At 40.1% G+C, this 23,072-nt stretch overlaps 1 protein-coding gene across 1 annotated transcript; it reads right to left on the bottom strand.

Annotated features, from left to right (window-relative positions):
- Nucleotides 1–5,137: 5,137 nt before the first annotated feature.
- abcb10 (ATP-binding cassette, sub-family B (MDR/TAP), member 10) lies at nt 5,138–20,480 on the bottom strand. Its single transcript, XM_004539484.5, has 14 exons — nt 19,503–20,480; nt 17,599–17,805; nt 16,604–16,806; nt 13,794–13,928; nt 13,115–13,261; nt 12,364–12,499; nt 12,175–12,270; nt 10,641–10,850; nt 10,471–10,550; nt 10,151–10,331; nt 8,030–8,073; nt 7,839–7,873; nt 7,624–7,682; nt 5,138–7,523 (listed from the first exon to the last, which is right to left on the bottom strand). Exons 1-14 carry the CDS (start codon nt 19,936–19,938, stop codon nt 7,330–7,332), a joined length of 2,163 nt encoding a protein of 720 aa, XP_004539541.1. The 5' UTR covers nt 19,939–20,480; the 3' UTR covers nt 5,138–7,329.
- Between the last annotated feature and the right edge of the window lie 2,592 nt (nt 20,481–23,072).

Genomic DNA, 23,072 nt, shown 5'->3' with positions numbered 1-23,072 from the left:
GTTTATTAAAGGTCAACGGACAAAAGCTGAAGTTGGAAATTCTGTATATAACAGCTAAATATGTACTGCATTATTTCAGCCATCATATGTCAGAATTAACCCTTTATTTCTAATTAATCACATTAATTAGAGTAGAATTAACTTACAGTGTTGCTATAAAAGTGTACTTTTTATTCATTGATTGCTAGTTTAAATATACTCTTTTTTTTTTAAAACACTAAATACTAAACATATTGATCAATGTACAGAGAACCAATCAGAATTAGGAGATTGCAAACGTAACCCCCCCCCCTTCTCAGTTATAACTGCATCCAAAAATGTATTAAGCTGCATTAAATCGTGTATCAAGACGTGCAATGAATTAAACTCAAAATCGGATCCTGCAGCCCATGTGGCTTCAAATTCACGGAGCTCTAAGTTCGAAGTAGCCAGCAGCTGAAACCTTATCTGAAGGGGCTACTCTGCTCTGTCAGTGAAGCAGTTGGATTAATTATAACTCCAATGGAGGAGGGGAGCTGGTGCGTGTGTGACAAATGGAGAGTGTGTGCGTGCGTGTGTGTGTGTACATGCATGTTAGTGTGTATTACTGACGGATACACCGAAAGGAATGAAAGAGGAGGTGCCAAGGTGGTTATAATAACTCCATAGGAGGAGTGAGAGAGGATTAGATTAGAGTAGAAACAAAAAAACAAACAAAACAAAAACAGAGATGGATCTAAAGCAGGAGAGAAGAGAACCATATTTATGGTGAACTGATCAATCAGACAGAAAAAAAATCACAATGGGTCTGGCAACTCCTGGAATTCCTACCTGAAAGCAGCATACAGAAAGCAGGACAGCATTAACATGACTAATTATTCATTTATTTATTTTTTTAATATTCAGATCTTAGATCAAGGATTTCTTTGTAGATTATTTGTGTTGACTGTGGCTGTTTGTACACATCTAATTGCAAATATTTTGAAATATATCATGATGGGTAATTTATCAATAATGGACATATTGACTGATAAAAAGGGGTTGCTCTATATTTTACTTATCGAGCTGGGTTTCAATGGGAAGAGAGAAATATCAACACATAGTCTTACATAACCTGGACTGTCATTACAGCTCCTAACTATGGCCTGCAAGAGGTTGGAGGTAATGAATTGATTGCCTGTGTAAACAGAGGACTTAATCAGGTAATTTTTAATTGCATTCAGTAATTCAGTGGTTCCTTCCTGAACTTAAAATGCATTTCTGCAGCACCTGTGCTCACTGATATGTCAATGAAAATAGGAAAAGAGGAGGTAGGCTGACAAAATCTTGGATGCCTTGGTGGATGAGAGCAAATGAGCAGGGCCTCCTTGGGTACAGGCCGAAAGTAGAGAATGTGGATTAGGGAATGTGTTTGCGTGTGTGTGGGGGGGCTGAAGGGGTGGAGGAGCTGCAGAGCAAGGTTGAGCTACTTTTATGCACTTGCTGTAAACCATTTTGGATCCGGGGGCCAGTGAAACACCTAAAATGTAAAGGGACGGGCAGTTGTTGGGGAGCGCAAGAGGGAGACGCGCAAGAGGAGGTCAGAGGGGCCGAGGGGGAGGAGATTAGAGAGAGCAAGCCTGGAGCATAGAGGGAGGAGGAAGATGGAGATGAAAGGGTGTGTGCAGCAGGTGGCAGAAAAGATGAGTGCAGTTGGTCGGAAGATGTGTGACCGAGGCAGCTGAAGAGAGACAGAGACTTTGGAAAGGGTAGAATATTTTGGGGGGTTTGTGTGTTTTGAAAATTAGATGTAGTTTGGTGACAGAGAGCATTTTGGACACTTTTTAGACGTGAATAGGCTGAAGGAAAAGGGTATTTTCTTTGTAAAAGCTCCCTCAGTCTCTGTGGCTGCCTACCTGCAACTTTTCTAGTGAGGCTTTCTTCAGCTGAAAGTTTCAGGACTATCATGGGAGCACAGAGGGCGAGAGTGACAGGGAACGTGTAAGAATAGCACAAGCTCAGGCATTCAGTAGCTGGAACCAATACTCTTGCTGTACATGAGCGTGCTACCTTTTAAAGTGTGGCAGCATGCTCGACATGTACAGTAGATCTTTCTTTATTTTAAGAGCGAATAGGCAGGACTTGATGTTGGAGATTTAAATAAACTTGCTGTCCATTTTGCTGCTGTGAGGAGTGGCTGAGGATACTGAGGATGTTGTAAGTGGACAGGTAAAAATCGAACACAACCATAAAATATCAGCTCCTTTATCAGCTCTTGTTTCTCTTCATTTTGATTCAATCAGCTCATGGAATCACCCTCCAGTGCTCGGGGTGAGCATAACATGAAGATGGTAAAATGTCACCATGTGGGCAGTGTTATGGAAGATGATGGGCGGTGTGACATGCCAAAGACAGGCAGAGGTTGATGCATGGCTACCTATTCGGTGGATTTCTCAAAATTATATTGAGTCTTCTCTGCTTTATGTGACTGTAGAAATTCTCCTGAGATTCCTCCATATGGTGCTTTGGCATGACTGAGATTCAAAACGCAACGTAAATTATTCTGGTTATTTAGTTATATTTATTATTATATATTATATAGTTATATTCCTGTTTGTTTGTTTTTTAGCAATGTAAGGCTCTGTGTGGTGTTTCCAAGTGACAAATAAAGACTTTGAATGCTGCTGTGTAAGGCCAAGAAGGGTCAGGACCTCTTTTCTTGGCGTTCCTCAAATAGCTCAGTGTAGTCACGTGGGGATCGGTGAGGGGAGCTGCAGCACATGGAGCTGGAATTGGAGACCTGGTCTGGTGCAGGGGAGAACCCAAAGTCTATAGTCTTAAGCTGAATGCCAACTAATGGAAGCAGCAAGACATCAAAGTCTTGAGCAATATGTCAGAAATATTCCAAGATCAGATATTTAGACTTTAAATTAGATAGTCTTTTTTACAGCATTATTTGGTCACTAAGGTCAAGAATTAATAAAACTATTCATCAAATCATTGTTTTATTCCAGATGTTTTCAGTGTGGTTCAGTCTTGTGTGGATGTGCTATAAAACCTGTCATTTACAAAGCAGAACTGACAAATTTCAAATTTTAAAGACTTGATTCATCTTCATGGACTTTTAAGCTGCCCCCCAGGTGTAACAAACGTTTTACAAGGATAAATATATCGACTGCATCCCTTCAATGCCACGACCTGTCTGTGTGCCAGCAGATGGGACAACGGTCTATTTGCAGCAAAGCTCACAGCACTGTCATCACAACCTACCAGCAGCTGAATACACATTAATCATATCACAACCATGAGGTTTCAGTCTGGTATGAAGGGCTGAACCAGAAACCTGAAGTGAGAGCCTCACAGCAGGAAGGTAGCTCAGTGTATGAAGCAGCAGTGCCACCTAGTGAGAGCCTGAAACACTGCACAGGCACGCACTGAAACGCGGTTAGGTCAATGAACATGAGGAGAATTACTGCCGTTTTGCACAAAGTAGTTGGACAACTGAGTTTTTTCATGACAAATTTAGCTGATAAAACATCTGGATTTTCCCCCCCAAGTGTTAACAATATAGAGGCTGTTCACCTGAACTCTCAATATGAAGTGAAGTGATGTCAGTGCAAATGAAGGAGCTCATCATTAACCAAAATAAACCAATCAGAGAGACTTTAACAGTGGTCAAATCACGGACCGGATACATTCAAGAATAAAAGCACTTCTCAGTCAGCAACACCAAAAGCCCTGAGAGGCACCTATAGTGGATAACTACAGAATTATTTCCCGCGGATATTACATTGCAAGTTAGTGCAACACTTTTATTAAACTCCTTGAATTGAGGCTGAAAATGTAATCATCCAGATACTTATGTAATATGGATGAACAAATGTGATATAATGACAGAACGGCAGAGCAGCTGGGACTGCTTGATTCATCATCACATGGTTTCTGCTGGAACTGTAGTGGAAAGTCAATTGAAGAGTGGGAGTGTAACAGCTTCTTTGTAAACTGTTTAAATACTAGTGTGATGACCATTCAACTCATTCAACTCTCTCGGTTTGGTTTGGAGGTGGGCAACCCGTGTGACGCGGGGCTTAAGAGGAAGCACACCTGTCACCACGTGGCTGATTGTTTAAAATATGTCCCTTCTCTCCTCTATGCTACGCATGTGGTTTTGTTTAGATTTGTTTCTGGGAGCCAAAAAGGCCATCTTTATGTTGCAGTTTTGCCTGATGTATATTTGAGGATGAAGATGACTATTTCACCATTTTGATGTTATTGTCATGATTGGAGAAATATAAATCAGTTTCTTTATTTGGTTCACATTCAGAATTAACTTCACGATGGTCTTCATCTGCAGACAGATCCTCCTCCTCTATGATCAAAGTTGAATTTTAGAGCTTTCAGGGCTATGACCCTTTATTCTGCTGCTCATTCGGTAAAACTCTGACAGGAGAATGTCTCATATGTAGCTGTGGAATGTTGTCAGGACTCCACTGCAGAGATTCTTTACACGTTTTGCTCTCTTGCTGGCGAGTGTCCCCTCAATGTGGGTGGAGAAGAAGTCATAACGCCACCTGCATTCACGCGGTTTACACGAGGTCAATAGAACCTCATGTAGGGAGTGTTGTGCGTGTGGTGAAATGTGTCTCACAGCTGCACATAAAACAAATAGATTTTGACCCCTTTAACAACCACTTTGAATGCCAGGTCGAACTGACCCAAACACTATCTATGTGATATAAACATGCGGGGGTTAAAAAATACTTTAAAAAATCGAAGGGAAAATTTTTTTTTAACTTTAAAACAGGCCAGTTTGACCCGCAACATAAAAGGCCTGTTAATCATTGGTTACTAAGCTCTGGTTCTCTTCACAGTGTCTTTTTGTCCCATCTCCCTCCCCAGATCCCCAAACCTGTCGTGGCAGACGGCCGCCCCTCCCCAAGCCTGGTTCTACAGGAGGTTTCTTTCTGTTACGAGGACGTTTTTCCTTCCTACTGTTACCAAGTACTTGCTCATAGGGGTTCATCTGATTGTTAGGGTTTTCTATGTTTTTTTTACTTTACAATATTAAGCACCCTGGGGTGACTTTTGGTGTAATTTGATTCTATGGGGACTAGTAGCTGTGTATGATAACAAACCACTTACAAAAAATTCACATAAAACTCACACACACACACAGCAATTTATTAGTATTTTACTTTATTTATCTTTACATAGAAGTATCATAATAAACCCACCGTGTCATATTTATATGTCACTATTTACAAGTTAGAAAAAGAAAAAGAAACTTGCAGCTGTGAGTTGTGTGAGCACATTGACCTGCTGTCAGCTGGACGTTCAGCATTTACTTTAGTGTGGAGTGAATTTACTCTCCAGCTTCTCCAGTTTAGCAAAAAGACATTCAAGGCAACTTTTCAAGTAAACTTAGCTCTAAAATGTGGACTAACATGTCGCAATGATGTGAAACTCTAATGTGATTTGAGTAAAATTGTTTTTCCTTCTAAAGTGAAAAAAAAAAATGATAAAGAAGAAACGGGTCCACAATAAACCACCTTGTGTTCAATATACTTAACATAAAGAACACACAGATAAAATCCACCTGAAACACAGGCTACACGCTGCAATGAATAAATAAATAACTCTAAAAGTGATAAGTCACTGCAGATCAATGCCGGATTAATTTCCCCTAAAACTACATCTGCATTAGTGTCACTTATGAGCCACCTCACATCACTGCCTACAAACTGTGAGCTAAATTGATATTTTAGCCAGTTGTCATAGACAGTTTCCAACGATTAATTAGTTCAAAATGGACCAGAGTGTCCAAATGTAACAAACAGCAAATATGTGTAAGACAGCACTATAACATCTATATTAATGATACGTGATAAATTATACGAGTCCTTCATGTTGCTTGTTTTTTCTCACTCACTGAAATATAAAAGCAGTTTAGTAACTAATGCAGACTTGTCATCAGTAATGTTCCCAGCTACTCGTTACAAAGGTTAACTGGGCTCTACAGCGACAAATCAAAAGGAGCCGTTTCTGATAGAGAAGCAGGGAATTTGGCCTCAGGACATTTACATGTCTGGGTTAAAAATGAAGGAATATCCTCTCAAACAGAATCTCAGTGAGACGTGAAGAGGGCATTTATGAACCTAATATTTATGCAGGAGTGTCATCGCTTCTGAGTCTGTGTCTTATAAGCTTCAGCACTGTAGCTACATGTAGATGGTTACATGTCTATAGAGAACTTAAAGCCAGCCAAGTGCACATCCAGTAAACACCCGGCTGTGCACAGAGGAGACGATTGTGCCACATAGGCAGTTTTAAGCAGCGTCATCTGTGCTCACATGTACACTCACATGTCTAAAGGTGCAATGCCGTTTTCGGCTTTTCCAAATTAAAAGGTTAAACTCTCATCTGCGCTGCATAGCTTTCTGAAAACAACATAAGATGATGAAAATGTGGATTTCTGACAGTGAAATAGACGTTTTGATGATACGCAGACCTGCACAGACGCTATTGACTTGACTCCAGTGTCCTTCCTCCTTGAGAGCAGCAGATCTCCAAACATAAAAGTGTCTGCTCAGCAGCCTCAGTCAGCTTTACCCTGCATCTGAACTCATTTGTATTACATTTGACAAACAAAGACAGTAGAGTTCAACAGTTTCAAGGCTGTCAGTTAAATCCTGAACACAAACAGTTACACGAGTGTAACTGGTTTAGACTAAAACTGACAAATGTGCTTACATTAATCAAAATGTATTAAAATAGTGTTCAGTCCTGTTTTACAAGGGTGTAAACACCACATACATATATATAAATATATATATATATATAGCTGCTCATTTGTTTCATTAGTTCTTTAGACTCTAATATGACAGTAAAAGGCTTCAAGTCTTTATAGAAAAAAAAATCAGCTGTAGAGAGACAAAAACAAATATACATTTAGCAGAGTTGTAAAAATCAATCTGGACTGTTTTGGTAACTTGACCAAAAAAAAAAAGAAAAAAAAGAAATCCAGATGCAGACACAGTGTCACATTTAAATTCTTCAAAATTCCTCCTGAACGTCTGAATGATAGAAAACAGGATTTGAGCTTTTCCCCTAAAACTGTAGTTATAAGTCCTTTCTCTTAATCTCACCTTCTTCAGCATAAGATGAGATATTTTCAAAAAGTACTGAGTGATCCACATGTGATGCTATGTACGGCAGTCTTTTCAGCAACGAGACAGAAAGAAAAGCTTCAGCCTTAAATAAAATTTGATTTTTTCCAGTGGCTTCCCTTCAACTGGAGTTCAAAGGTTATCACAGACAGTGACCTCACCTCCTGATTTCTCTATCATTCACGCATCCGTGCTCCCTGTCCTATCAGATAAGTGCTCGCTGCTGCTCTTCCTGTAGAAACGCCTGTTTCTCCATCAGCTTCCTGAATAGTCCTTGCCTGTTTCCTAGCAGCTCAGTAGGCTGGCCACACTCAGCTATGCGCCGCTGGTCCAGCACAGCAACAGCGTCCGCGTTCTTAATCGTAGAGAGACGGTGAGCGATGATCACGACTGTCCTCCCTGTTAAAAGGACGACAACAGCACGAAATAAAATATAAGTGTGGTTACGTATGTGTGACGCAACAGGAAAGGCAGGGAAAGCAAAGTGGGTAAAGTGTACCTTCCATCAGACGCTCCAAAGCCTCCTGGACAAGAAACTCATTCTCAGCATCCAGCGCACTACAGAAAAATGAAGATTAAAATAAATTAATATCCACCTTTAAACTAAGTTTCTATCACAGGTTACTTACAATCCGTATTCATGTTCAGATGAGCAAACAATGACAAACAAATCAACAAAGTATGATAAGTTATAATTCATTCCCCGTCTCTCACCTGGTAGCCTCATCTAAAAGCAGGATCTTTGGATTCTGTGGAAAGAAACCACAAATATGATTAAAAGACACCATTTCACACAAAAAGGAAATCTGGAAAAAGAGTAGAAGATTCTAGTCAAAATAAATCTACTCAAGTTCTTCGGTGAATGCAATGATTCTAGATGCGTAAAACAATTACGGTCTATTTACCTTGAGTAGAGCTCTGGCTATGGCTATCCTCTGCTTCTGACCACCTGACAAACAGACACAAGGTAATTATGTGCACAGTCAGAGTCAAGTTAGTCAACAGCAGCTAAAAACCCCAGAAAGAAATAATGAAATGATGCTCTGATAGCGCGAGCTTTCAAAAAAGAAACCTGCGCCCATTTAAGGAGTTTAAATCAATCAATCAATCTTTATTTATAAAGCACTTTTCATACAGAGAAAATGTAGCACAAAGTGCTTTACATAGTTAAAAGCAGCCCACCCCACCCTCCAACTCACTCCCCACACTCTCAATACACATATATCCCCCCACCCACACACACATACACACACGCGCACACTTAAAGAGTAAAAATTGGGCTGGGCTCGCATGAGCCAAGTGAGGAAACACTATAACAGGGAGCCGTCTGCACCGGGAGCCGGTCACAGACCGCAGCCTCCAGGCTGGGCACACAGCAGGAGGGAGGCAAAGGAGCCCCCCAGCCAGTCTGAGAGGACCCCAGAGACCCAGCAGCCACGGTCAATAACAGCCCCGGTGCAGAGAGCGCCCTCCGAGGAAACACTGGAGATATGACGCAATACAATATATATAGGGTAAAATGATAAAATAAATAAGAACAGGATACAATATAAATATAAATAGAATAAGAAGATTAAAAAACGAATAAGAATAAAATCAAACAAATATTAGGTAAATCCTAAATTAATAATAGAATAACAGGATAGAATAAATAAGCATAAAATAAATAAACGCTAAGTAAAAGCTAAATTAAAAAGGTGGGTCTTGAGCCTGTTCTTAAAAACATGTACGTTCTCTGCGGCCCTGAGCTCCTCCGGCAGGCTGTTCCACAGACGAGGACCATACCACTGAAACGCTGCCTCTCCGTGAGTATGTGTCCTGACTTTAGGGACAATCAAAAGGCCAGTACCAGAGGACCTCAGGGTCCGCGAGGGTTCGTATGGTAAAAGCAGATCTGAGAGATAAGAAGGCCCAAGACCATTAAGACATTTAAAAACCAATAAAAGAACTTTAAAATCGATCCTGAAACACACGGGGAGCCAGTGCAGCGATTCTAAAACCGGTGTAATGTGGGCCCGCCCTCTGGTCTTCGTCAGCACACGAGCTGCCGAGTTTTGCAAAAGTTGTAAAGTTGAAATATTCTTCTTAGGAAGACCAGAGAGCAGGGCATTACAGTAATCAATGCGACTGGTAATAAAAGCATGCATCAGCATCTCCGTGTTGGCCCGAGAGAGAATAGGGCGGACTCTGGCTATATTTTTTAGATGATAAAATCCAATTTTAGTTACATGTTTAATATGTGGGATAAAACCAAGCTCAGAGTCAAAAATAACACCCAGGTTTTTCACTTGTAGCGAAGGACATAGTGAAAATGCCTCTAATTTAGGCAAGAGTTTCTCTCTCTGAGCCTCAGGACCGACAATTAAAACTTCAGTTTTGTCCTGGTTAAGTTGTAAAAAGTTTTCTGCCATCCAAGATCTTATATCCAAGATACAGTTAAAAAGGGCATCCATTTGTCTGGTGTCATCAGGAGACACGGAGATGTACAGCTGCGTGTCATCAGCGTAACTGTGGAAGTTCACTCCATGCCTCCTGATGACACCGCCGAGAGGGAGCATATACAAATTAAAAAGTACAGGGCCTAGAACCGACCCTTGAGGCACACCACATGTCATTTTATGGATCTTAGAGGAGCATGTATCCATACTCATGTATCCATAAAGTCTAAAGATAGAGCTTCTGAACAGGTAGTATCAAATATTAAATGATTTTGGAGTTTAAATCCATCCATTCATGATTAGAATTTTGAACATGCTTCCTCAGTAATTAAAACAAATTAAATGAGGTCTATTGTGTTCATGTTCAGCTCCATATTTTTACTCTTAAATATTTAATTCATGGCACTAAATATATATTTTTTAAATTTATCTTATACTGGGAGCATTTAGAGCAGTCTAAGGCACTACAGTGAAAGCACAAATAAATGTCTAAGGAATTGGACAGATGAAAAAAATAGTTCCCATTCAAGTCTCACAAATAAAACTTTCTGTAGTGTCGGCTCATAAATAGTTGATTTGGTTCCTCACCTGACAGCAGCACTCCTTTCTCCCCCACCACAGTGTCAAAGCCTTTAGGAAACGTCTGGATGAAGTCATAGGCGTTGGCTACTTTGGCTGCTCTGTAGACGTCCTCTGTGGTTACAGCATCTGGATCCGTCGCTCCATAAGCGATATTCTCTCTGATAGAGCAGGAAAAGAGCACCGGCTCCTGCAAGAGGGAGGCGAAAAGTGCAGCAGGGGTGAGAGGTCATGTATTGTAATACATTATGCATTGCTTTTGCCGTATTTAACTTGTGTGGTGTGCGTTATATCTGCTGTATAAAACAAGTTAACCATTAAAGTATTACCTGGCTAACAGTTCCAATGTGACTTCTGAGCCAGTAAGCATTTAAATCCCTGATGTCATGACCGTCGATGGTGATCACACCTGAACAAAAACATCCATGTCAAATCCACTTTATCAGTAGCTTCAAGTGTTACAGTCACGGCGGAGAGGACAGAACGAGCTCGTTCTCACCAGCATCGGGGTCGTACAGCCTGAGAAGAAGTGAAACCATGGATGATTTCCCAGATCCACTCGCCCCCACCACAGCCATGATGCTACCGGCCGGGACCAAGAGATTCAGATTCTGGAAAATGGGGGCTTCTTTACGTGTCGGGTAGGCAAAAGAGACATCACAGAACTTGAGCTGGCCTTTCAGCTGGTCCGCTGGGAGGATTTTACCTTCTGTGGAGGAGCAGAGGATTTTATTGTATTAAACCAGACAAAGCTTAAAACTCGACTCGAGATTGATTTTAAACAGAAATCGTACATTTAAACACGTAAATGTGAGATGAATGTTTCTAGGAGAGATGTTCGAAATGTTAAATCAACTTGTGTTTTATAGTAGCAACTTGAAACTATCAATAAAACCTCTGAAAATTAATATACAGCGTAAACGCACTTCTATGCAACAACGTCATACTTTGCTTATAAAAGCATCTGTACCACTTTTTGTGTTTCTGACCTACAGTTTGTTCTGGTTTGAAAAGAGTCTGAAAACTTGCTTTAGGTTATTTATTTCATTAAGGAAAAATGAAAGCAAAATGCTAAATGTGTCAGGATTTGCATTTCTGACGCTTCTCCATCTGAGAAGTTTTACTGTACTTGAAGCTCAGTTGTGGCCTGTAAATAAATTAGGGGCCTGTGTTTTCAGTTCAGACAACAGTGAGAGAAACATTAGCACAACTAGGCAGGTTGCTACAATTTGTTTGCTCCAGTTTGCCCCAGATTTTAAAGCACACCTGACAACAGGAGCCGTTTAGCTCAAACTCGAGGAGCAGACCTGGTAGTCGGATCAGTTCGATGTTAGATTAAGTTGCCGCCACAAACAAAACCACTCGAGAGTTCTGTGGCCAGGCTAAGATCACGTACTCAGGTTTCAGAGCAGTTATTGCTCAGCTCCCCAAACAAACCAGAGACCCATTAAATTGATCGTCCCTCCTCCCCGCTCTCCTGCTGGCCTGCACTTCGTTAACCATCTCAACTCCTCTCTTTCCACGCACACACGGTAAGACCTCCCCATGGCCACTCATAGGGAACCAATGTAATTAAGCAATAGATAAACAATATAAACAATTAAGTTCCTGTTTTTCCACTATCGACATTGGGTCCACAATGAGGATAAAAATTAAAAAAAAAAAAAAAAGATATTTTCTTTATGATTTATAATTACAGCACAGTCTGGGCTATGAACTACCAGAGCCTTTTCTTTTATTTGTATTTATTTCTTAAAACTTTAAGCACAAAGAGTCGTGCTGACTCTGACTTTATAATGTAGGAAAACTGAGAGGCACTGTTAAATTGCACTTCTTTACACTGACAGAAAGGAGAGTTTCAATGGTCTGTATGTGGCATCTCTGGTATAATGGACCTGGTCCAAGACTCACTTGAACTTGACTTTAGAGGTAAAATGTGCTCAGGCATTATACAAATACACTTTGAGTGAGTAGTAGTACAACATAACACGCGCAGGTATAAATCAGAATAATAAAATGTTGTGTGTACTGACCATTTAGAGGAAACTCAGGCTTTCTGTCCAGCAGCTCCCAGAGCCTGGCCCCGGCTCCAAAACCCTTCATCAGCTCAGAGTAGAAAGAACTCAGACCTGCAAGTAAAACACAAAACCAGCGTGCTGTCAGCAACTGCACATCCACATGCTACATACACTGGTATGTATGTATGAATATGTACATCTTACCTGCGATACTGATGCCCACCCAAAAGGTGTACATGAGGAAGGATGAGAGCTCTCCCACAGTCATGTGCTGACTGGCCATCAGAAGGCCTCCTTTGTAGAGCACCGACAGGATCATCATGTTACCACTCAGACCAGTCTGAAATACACACGCACGCACGCACACACACACACCGATCACATGTTATCTAATTAACATAACATTTGGGACCACTGCTCCTCAATTACACTGATAATCATCTATTAGGGAACCAGCACAACGAGCTAAATGTTGAGTTTTCTCACCAGTCTCTGTCTTAATGCCTGTTACAAATATTGCACATTTATCTGGTGCCTCACAACAAACAAACTCATCAGCCCTGCAATAAAAGGTAACACACAGTGCATGTTTATTGTTGACAGTGCATCACATGGTGTTGATTAAATGCTTTATATATGATCACGTTCATAAAAGAAGGAGAGTAATCCAAGCTATGAAAAGAGAAGACGTGCAGGTTTTATAGACTACGTAACTGTTTAAAAGCTATAACGCTGGACATGCTGCGTTGCGCTTTATTTAACTTTTAATGCACACAGGCTGGTTTAAATATTCTCCGTCGTTGCATGGAGAACTGAATCAAACGGCAATTATGGTGCAACACCTCCTTGATTGTGACAAGCTCAAACTATGGGGCAAAAAGCAGAAGCTTGAGTGCAACACCTCATTTGCTAACGTATTTGATTTGCATCACTGAAAGGACACAAACGTACTCACCACTCCAAAGAAACCAGCCCGCATCACAGCCTCCTTCTTAGCCAGGCCGAGGACGTGGTCAGTCTTCTGTGTGTATTTGTCGACTTCTGACAGCTCCTTACCGAAAGCTCTGACTGTCCGCATGTTGCTGATTCGCTCCTCTGCCAACTACACACGAACGTGATTTTATTAGGACTTCACTGATTGAAAATCAAATTATCAACAAGAAAATTTACTCTGTCTGCCTATTTAATTAAGTTACCTAAGGAAGTAAAGCACTTATATGACATGTACACAAAACTAAGGATCTACTGCACAACACTCTGTTATACTGACTGCCTTCAAAGCCACTTTGAATTACATTCACCACACTTAGTAAACTATTTAAGCTATGCACTATAGTCATATATTTACATGGCTCTATATTGTAGTTTATCTTTATTATACATTTTCAACTTATTTTTTACTTTTATTGTATCTTTTTATTATTTAACCTATCAAATTATTGTTATATTTAATAATATTTATTTTGTGAAGAATTGAAAACTTTATTTGTAGGACTTACATGGGATCTTTTTTGAAAAGGCCAAAAACACTGGGTAACTACCCTTAAAAACCAAAACACTGGATCATAACAATAATCCTAGTAATATAAATTCAAGCTGTTTAACCCAGATGCGGTGTCGGTCTGTTTGCGTACCTGTGTTGCTTGTGCGAGTGCGTCCTGTGTGCGCTTGGAGATTGAGCGAAGGTATCTGCCATAGATGACAGCAAGACCGGCCATAGGAGGAACAATCAGCAACACAAAGCTCGCAAGACTGGGCGAGACGTAGAACTAGAAGAAGAGAGAAAGAAGCGAAAACAGGAGTTCTGGTGAAGGAAGTTTATAGAAAATGGTTTCACAGTAACAACACAGCTGATGACCTTTAAGAGTTTGATAAAGATGCAAAACATGAAAGAAAATATATTTACTCATTTACCATCCTAAGTCACGATAATACTCCACACCAAACATCAAGGGCCAATACACAATCTACACCAACCACAAGAAGACAGAGTGTTATTTTATTTTGCCGTTGTTTCAGTATTACTACTGAAAAGTTTAATCGAGTTAATCAGCAACATTAAAACCTCAGTTATAGCTCACTTGACAAGGAAGAAAATCTTTTCTTCTTCAAATAGTAAAAGTTAAACTTGTGTTAAAATTTTAAAAAGTTGCCGGTTTCGCTCTGATCTGATTGAATCCACTGTAGAAGCCACTGTGCGGAAATCTGGGTGCATTTTTGTTGTTAAGCGTGAAAGCATTTAAATCAGTGAGGTCACAGTGACACATCACAAGACTTAGACAGCTAATGGAGCTATTGTGATCTGTGATACTCTGATCCACCCAGTTTAACAGCTGATTACGGTAATTACTTCCATTCATTTCCTTGACCATTTACAAAAAGTGGAAATACATTTACTTCCTTACAAGAAGTAAAAACACCTTGTAAAGGGGGAGAGGTTAAACCATGAAGAAAATCTTATAAAGTATGAAAATGGGTAGAATGAACTATTGATAAACCAGTTTATTAAAAGGCCAGTAAGCAAGCAACAATTTAGCAACCTCTCTGTCAAAACTCTACATGATTTATATTCACATATACACATTTTGTGACTTTAGTAATGAGCATTGTTTGTCAGAGACGTGGCAGCTCCTCACACTCATTTCCTCATGCTAATAATTATTTTGGTAAACCTGCTGTACAACAGTTTTATAGTCTAACAATAGCATTGTGACCACAAGCACGCAGCAGAGAATGAGAAGCTGCAGATCAGACACAGAAAAAATAATAATAAGACACTTCAAAAGCAGACATGCTCTGCTCCAGTGCTGCTCAATGACTAAAACAGAGCTTTAATGTAAGAGAGAGCGTGAGAGATATACAAGGAAGGTTTTTTTAAACAGGAACTACGTGACATTTCAGCTTGAAGATGACATTTCCAACAATTCTTTGCTTCCAGAAGTCACACGGATAAGAGCAAAATACTTCACCGCTGTGTGTGTGCCTTTTCAAAAGGCTCATTCTGAGGAGGATAATTATCTTTGTGGCTCCAGGACATTGACTTTATAATATTTATGTCCATAGTAATCATTACACAGTTATTTAATCAGCAATTTTTTATGCTTCCTCCCTCATTCACAGGGTTTTTCCAGGTTCCCAGCTGGTCTTCATGTAGACGTACAGTATTTTTTATATTATATAAAATACACTTTAGCATTTTTCTGTTGTTTTTTGACACTTTATGACAAAAAATATTTATGACTGAGCAACTTAAAACCTATTTTTAAAACATCACATTGTGATTTTCCTTTGGTGTAAGCCCAACTGTTTTACGTATTATTTTTTTTTATATACCACTGGATTTGGTGCGTGCACTAGTGGCATATAAAACCTGACTTATAAATAATGTACAGATCCATGGATCAAGGTTCAGCTGAAAGTCTGGGATATTTTAAGAAGAGAAGATAAACTAGAGGATAATTTACAAATACATGCTGAGGTTAAGCCTAATGAAATGGATCAAGTTTGAGGAAGGTCTGTCACTGTGAAAAACAGGACTTTTTCAGATATTTGAACACACCATTAGACACAGACTAGATCTTAATGACCCAATATTGAAAATATTCCTTGATGCTTACCAAAGTGATTCAACTAAGGGCAACATCTCTAAAATTTATAAAAATAAAAAAAAAGCATTTGACCAAATAATTAAATAAATATATTCACACCATGGAATCATTAAAGAGAAATGCAGGGAAAAAAGGAGCAATTTCTTAATATCCAATGAGAACTAGTTGAATGTATTAAATTTCAGTGGAAATATACATATTCTCGGATAGTGAAAGAACTTGAATTGGCATATTTAATTTGTTTGTTTATCCCACCACAACTGAAAGCACATTTTGAAGGAGGAGATTCTAAACGTGGCTGTGTGGGTTCCAGGAAACCAATCACTGGCATATATTCTGGGAATGTCGGCTGATGAGGCCCTATGACGCAGACATTCACTAATTCACTTCTCACAAAGGGCTGAAACACATACTTAACACTCATCTACCTTTGCAGCTCTCCTCTGATACACTCTAATGAATACATATTTGATATTCTGCCTGCAAAAAAAAAAGAAAAAAAAAAAGCACTCACTAAAGACATTGGTTGCTGCCTAAAGCACCCACAATTCATGAGTAGATAGATATATTATATCATCAATTCGAAGTCGCTCTGAAAATTCTTCATAACTTTGTGTGTGCACTCCATCCCTCCCAGAATAGATTACATGAGACTTTCATATTTCTGTAAAAGCCAACAGAAGATATGAGATCGTACTGGCTCCGAATTTGCATTTATGAATATCAACTGCAAATAAAGAATTAAAACAAACAAACAAACAAACAAAAAACAATAATAGAGGGTTCAGATATGACCTGAGGGACAAGAGCAACACACTCGGAGGGGATGTACTCACCATCATGCTGACACCAGCAGCTGCCTGGGCAACGGCTCTCAGCCCATCTGACAAGTTGTCTGTGATTGAGCGGCCCACCACGGCCGTGTCAGCAGAGAGACGGTTTATAAGCTCGCCAGTCCTATTCTTGTCAAAGAATGCCACTTCCTGTCTGAGAATGGAGGAGAAGACGGAGGCACGGAGATTACGAACAATCTGTTGCCCTGCAGAGAGATGGGAAACGTGATCAGAGAGGGAGAAAGCAACTGCTGCTGTGCAAAATTACATGCACTTGGCCATGCCAGAAAAACGTCTGGTTCACACTTGATTATGTTCGGGTAAGTATTTGGCCAATTGTAAATTCAATGTTTACAGGTGTTATTAATTAACTAAAGAGATAGAATAACATTTTGGGAGATTCCCTCATTCATGTCCATCCATCCATTGAGAGGTTGGGTAAATCCTGTAACACACATGCTCACATCTACAGCCAATTTAGATTTCCAAGTATGAAAAGAAGCCACACAGCCTCAGCCAGACAGGAGGTTGGGACGTCCTGCTCTTCATCCCACCCCCCAACACTCTAATGTTACTCTTGGCTGAGAAAGAAAAAGAAGCAGAGACTCCAGGAAGTCTCTGTGCTGGGATAATGGCTGGCAAAAGTAACTACAGCTTCTAAGTTTTCCATAAAACCACCTCTTTGTAGTTGTGACATTTATGTTTTTGAATAAATAAACAGGGCAAGACACGAGGCTCTCTGTGGTAACACAATCACATCAAAGCCTTCAGGTCACACTGTAAGACTGACCTTTAGATCCAACTCTTTGCAAACAATCTCTTAAATAAATAATTCCTTAAATGGTTGTTTGGATTATTTCCCTGAACTATGAAGATTAAAGCACAGACCATGAGGAGAGAGCTCAAATTTAACTGTAGTCTCAGCTGTCCAGTGTTTTTAATTTTTTAATAGTTACCCAATTAAGTGCCTTCGTTTACGTCAGGTGAGTAAATCTCACCTGAGGACTGCATGAGGTAGACTCTGGCGGCATTACACGCTCCACCACACAGAAACACCCCCGCCAGCATGATACACAGCGACGTCAACGAGGCCGTCATCGTCTCGGCGTCTGATGCACTGGCGTAAATGGTGTCAATCACTCTGCCCAGGAAGAAGGGAGCTGACATCGTTACTGCACTGGAGACAGTCAGGAAGCCTATAGCAGCTGTGGTGGATAAAACAACAAAAAGAGAGAAAAATCAGAACCAAAGCAAAAATGTGACACTTTAAATGTGTGTGAAAAATAAAAACCCAGGGCTAGAAATTATTAAACAAAGTCTTATCTTCTTCTTTGAAAGAGTTATACCAACACAACTACTATGGGAGGTTTTTCTAATGTCACAGATATTTTAAACAGAGCAAAGAGGAGCAAGAAAGGTTTATAGTAGGCAATGAATACCATTTGACTTCAACATGTACAGCTGCAGTCTCGACATGAGATCAGATGAGGTTAATGTAAGCCAGAGATACTAAAGAACTGTGAACCCTAAAGAAATGCAACCCTAACCTAAAAGAAAATACAATGACCACTTTGTAAAGTACAGTGAGGTGACCGGTTGTCACTGATTACAAAAAACATGGTAAAAGTGTAGACACTGTTTTACTTCAACTGATTGTTACGCTTGCATGCACATGACATGAGGGTTGGGAAACAGGAGGACTTACGAAAACCTTATAAAACTACAAATAAACTTCTACAGAAACAGGAAGTAACCTCTTGTTTAATGTGTGAGGTCAGCTTTGGCAAGCAGAAATAGATTTGTGATTTTATTTTTGTAATATTTGTGCCATCATCAATCCAGAGAACAGAAGAAATGAAGTGTGCCAGAACACCATCAGCTCTGAAACTTAACCCGACACGCAAAAACCTCCAGGGGAGCTTGAAGGTTTTCAGACCAATAATAATAATAATAATAATAATAATAATAATAATAATAATCCACAGCTATTTACACAACATAAGCAGGGGTTTTCCAGGCTTAAAATGGACCTAATGGTGTCAGCTATGCACATAAGTGTGAATGAGCTGTGTATGGTTAGGACAGCAAGTCTATATTGCCTTGGTTAATAGACATCTGTCCATTTTCTGACATTGCTGCCCATTTTGTGAACAAAACTGAAATTTAAACTGAGCAGAAGGCTAACACGTTTTTTGTGGGCATCGGGAAAAAAGAAGGAAAGGATCAACTTTCATAATGCTGTAAATATCCTAAAGGTAACTGATAAAGTGTGTCAGCAGATAGAGACACTATCAGCCGGGCACCAAAATCATTGTTTACAACGCTTTAGGACTCTGCAGCACATGTCACAGAGTAGCATCACAGCTCACAGACTAGAGTGTGGGGTTTGTCATGCATATAATGTGTTTGGCACTCAACATAACTAAAAAAACAAACAAACGAACTGATTCCACAGTAACACATTTACTTTGGGCACCTGTTTTATTTGAAGTCTTTCCTACTGTTCAAGCCTACTATTATTTCTTTCTTTTTTCCTTTTAAATCCCTAGCACTGCTTTTTTAAGTTTAAAAATACATTCACGTCATGTCAAGTTTAAAAATAAATTTACATTTTTTTTAATGATTGTAAATCACCTACAGCAGTCCACATTTTGCGAGTCAGTGATATTTAAATTATAAAATGCAAAATCAACGTATATTTCCCACAAAAGGGAGTATCAGACACAGTTTTCTAAAATTACAATAAAAGTGACACCTTGTTTTTATTAAGGTTAAAGCACTTTAAAAATAAGAAATGCTTTTTACTCTGTCAGTGAAACACCTAAAGTTAATGATCCAGTTATGTTGTTGATGGTTTTTGTTAATGGCTACACCTTAAGGTAAAAGGTCACATAAAGTTTACCTGCCAGTCTTCCTCTCTCCGGGTGAGCCAGTCTCAAAATCCTTTTAACATCCTCCAGGGGGACCGTGGTGGGGGCCTGGCTTCTTTCTGTGTCCGCCTGGGTCTTCACTGATCCGGCAGGTGAGGGTGTAGAGGCCGCTGAAGAGCTAGCAAAGGCAACAGGTGTGCGAGCGAGAGTCCGGCTGTGTGCGCAGAGCACAGGGACACCCGTGAGGGGGCTGCGCGGTAGGACCGTAATGTAGGGCCTGGGAGCCCACACAGGGAATGCCAGGGTCGGATGGAGTGAGGATTTGAGCCCGGATGACTGCCTCGTCCTCCGGAGGGCAGCTGAGAAGGTCGGACGATGCTCCAGCCATAACAACCTAGAATGCATTAGCTTCAACCTGGATAGATGCACTTTGTGTGTGCAGCCTGGCACGCGTATTAAAAGACACATCGTCCTATTTCACAGCTATTTACCAGATAATATATGATACTTGATGATTTCGTCAAAAACTATAAATAAATCTCTTTGTATTGCTTTCTCCGGACTCAGTCTTTGAGGGTGTCGATGTGTTTCTGGTTCAGTAAGTCCACCAGGAGAAACATTTTTGGACATCCAGCCGGTCTGCCAACACACCGTGTCCTCCCGTACAGCTTGTAACCGCTACATTGTCGCTTTTAGACCGTTGCTGTCAATTTTATCTGTTCCTGACAGCCACCTTTTACCCACTTTATCTCTTATCACCGAACAGCTACCAACACCCCGCCTGTCGCTCTCCTCTGCCGCTAAAAGTCCGTTTGGCAGGCGGGTGAAGTGAAAACACCAGCTGCCAAATACTGACCAACAGAAAGTCCGCTGGAAAGGATAGACCTACTTTAACGAAGAGGGTAAAAGATATAAACAGGAACGGTGACCCTGATTTGTCTCGCGTACACAAGATACCTCTTCCAACTCAACGCCGACTTCAATGGCTGACGATATAAACTTTCCCAGACATAACCAAACAATCCCAGATCACTCGCACATGGTGGCTCATAAATCTCATCTCATAAATTCACCCTTTATAGAACATAGAAGATGTATAAAACTTTTTTTTTTAAAGAGACATTTTACTATTCTGTGAATATGTTTCATCTTGTCAAAAATAAGAGTTCGTTTTAATTTTGAAGGCAGCAACAGGTTTCAATAATCTGGGATAGAACCGTGTTTATCACTGTGTAGCATCCCCTCTTCTTTTAACAACCATCTGTAAACATCTGGTAACAGGAGACCCACTGCTGGACTTCTGGGAGCAGAATACTGTCCTATTCTTGTCTGATAGAGGTTGCTACCTGCTTAAAAGTCCTTTTTTGCTGTATTCTTCATTTCATGATGCTCCAAATGTTTTCAGTTGGTGAAAAGTCTGGACTGAAGGCAGGGCACTGCAGCACCTGTACTATTCTACTATGAATCCAAACTGCTGCAGTAGGCAGTTTAGCATAGTATTTGCTGAAATATGCCAGTTTACCCAGTGACACCTCCACCTCGTCCATTTCCTCTCGTACCCACATTTTCCAGTACAAATTAATTTCCCTCCCCTTCTCTTCTAGGCAATAATATAGTGGGGGGTGCTTTGTATAGTAAATCTGACTGACTGTCAGAACTGAGATTATGTAAAACAAAACTTTTCTTTCTGTGAGATTGTTCACCATAGTAACATGATTATTGCTGTCATATCTGCTTTGTATGGGTAAAACAGTCCTCTCTCGTGTGCTTTCTGGTTAATTGCATCATTTTCATTTTCTCCAGAGAAAAAAGGAATCACCACATAGCTGCCCACATCTGTATCTGCCTATTTCCTGTAATTTATTTGAAACCTGCTGCAGGCTCCCTTGCTCTCTTCCAGGTGGCTGTGTTGTCAGTGAAAACTGATTTATCTATGTCCCCTGATACCTGATTAAATATATCATTAGTCATGATTAGAACGAGCAGTGGGTTGATTAAATTACCCTGAGCTATTCCAGCCAAGTCCTTGATTTATGCTCATCTTTTTAATGGTAAATGGTAAAATGGCCTGCATTTGTATAGCGCTTTTCTAGTCCATAGGACCCCAAAGCGCTTTACACTACATTCAGTCATTCACACACACATTCACACACTGGTGATAGCAAGCTACATTGTAGCCACAGCTGCCCTGGGGCGCACTGACAGAGGCGAGGCTGCCGGACACAGGCGCCACCGGGCCCTCTGACCACCACCAGTAGGCAAACACGGGGTTAGTATCTTGCCCAAGGATATTTGGCATGCAGCCAGGATGCAGCCTGGGATCGAACCACCGACCTTCTGATTAGGGGCTGACCTGCTCTGCCACCTGAGCTACAGCCAAAGAATTGATTTTTGTTTCACAGCAAAACAGTGCTGCTTACTGTTTCTTTACTTCCCTAAGCTTTAATTCTCAGCTACATTAGCATGGCAGAGCATACTTGGATTTTCCCACAGGAAGTTATTTTGTGCCTTTGAGTGCTGCTTTACACATTTAAACTATGCTCATCTCCAAAATTTACTCATTTAACAGTTCAGTCTCATTTATTTTAGTTCTTTCTCTCTCTCATTTAGTTTCCCCTTAGTTTAGTTTTAGTTTCCCTTGTATCTCAACAAATTAATTAGCCAGCATTTCTATGTTGTCTTTATTTGTAATTGCTTTTTCCTTGACTTAAAAGTGAAAGGACCCAAAACAATTAAAGCTGTATGCATATTGATATTATGTTTAGTTCACACAAACATATGTGTTGCCTGAAAATATAGAGACATTAAAACTGTCTTTGAGGGGCGAGTGTACAGGTAGACCATGTGGTTGGCGCCCAGGTCTCTGTAGTCACTGGCTGTGTCCCAATTCAGGGTCTGCACGCTTGAAGTACGCATTTTAAGTGCGGTTACGTCACCGCCACGCGACGACGGCTGTCCCAATTCGGAGTGTACTTCAAATGCATACTCAAAATGTGCCGTCGATTTCCCCAAATATCAAGCGTGGTCCGGTGCACGCTTCGTGGTCCCATATATCCCACAATTCATAGCGCGGCGGTGGGTGTGGAGAATTTTGCCAGAAGGGAGCAGCCGAAGAGGTTTTTTTTCTCCAAACTTTATTGAAATTATAAAGCGAACAGTCAGTCATTCCAGTTCAGTTTGTACAGTAGACATACAAGGCAAATAAGAGTAACAATATACAGTACAATGAAATAAGAAGATAAATAAAGGATAAATAAATAAAGGGAAAAAAGAAAAAAAGGGTGACAGACTTCATAACAACTTTGTACTTTATACTTTGTACTTTATTTATATGTATATGTATATATATATATATCATAATAATCTGACAATACTATAATATTGGCCATATTATATTTACATTACCACAGTGAGATGATTTTAGTCTCATGAACAACATTAACTAATTGTTATTTACTAACTAATCTTAAATGACTGTTCAGCACAGAAATGAAGCCCAACAATCATGTTTTACAGTCCCGTGGTCTCAGCCTCAGATACTCAACTAATCAAAGTGATGTCATGACAAAAATGAATGACCAACAAAACATTTTTCTCCTTCA

The sequence above is a fragment of the Maylandia zebra genome, linkage group LG1, assembly GCF_041146795.1.
Source record: "Maylandia zebra isolate NMK-2024a linkage group LG1, Mzebra_GT3a, whole genome shotgun sequence".
Lineage (NCBI taxonomy): Eukaryota > Metazoa > Chordata > Actinopteri > Cichliformes > Cichlidae > Maylandia > Maylandia zebra.
The sequence above is the reverse complement of the archived record's forward strand: the minus strand, read 5'-3'. Positions and strand labels throughout refer to the sequence as shown.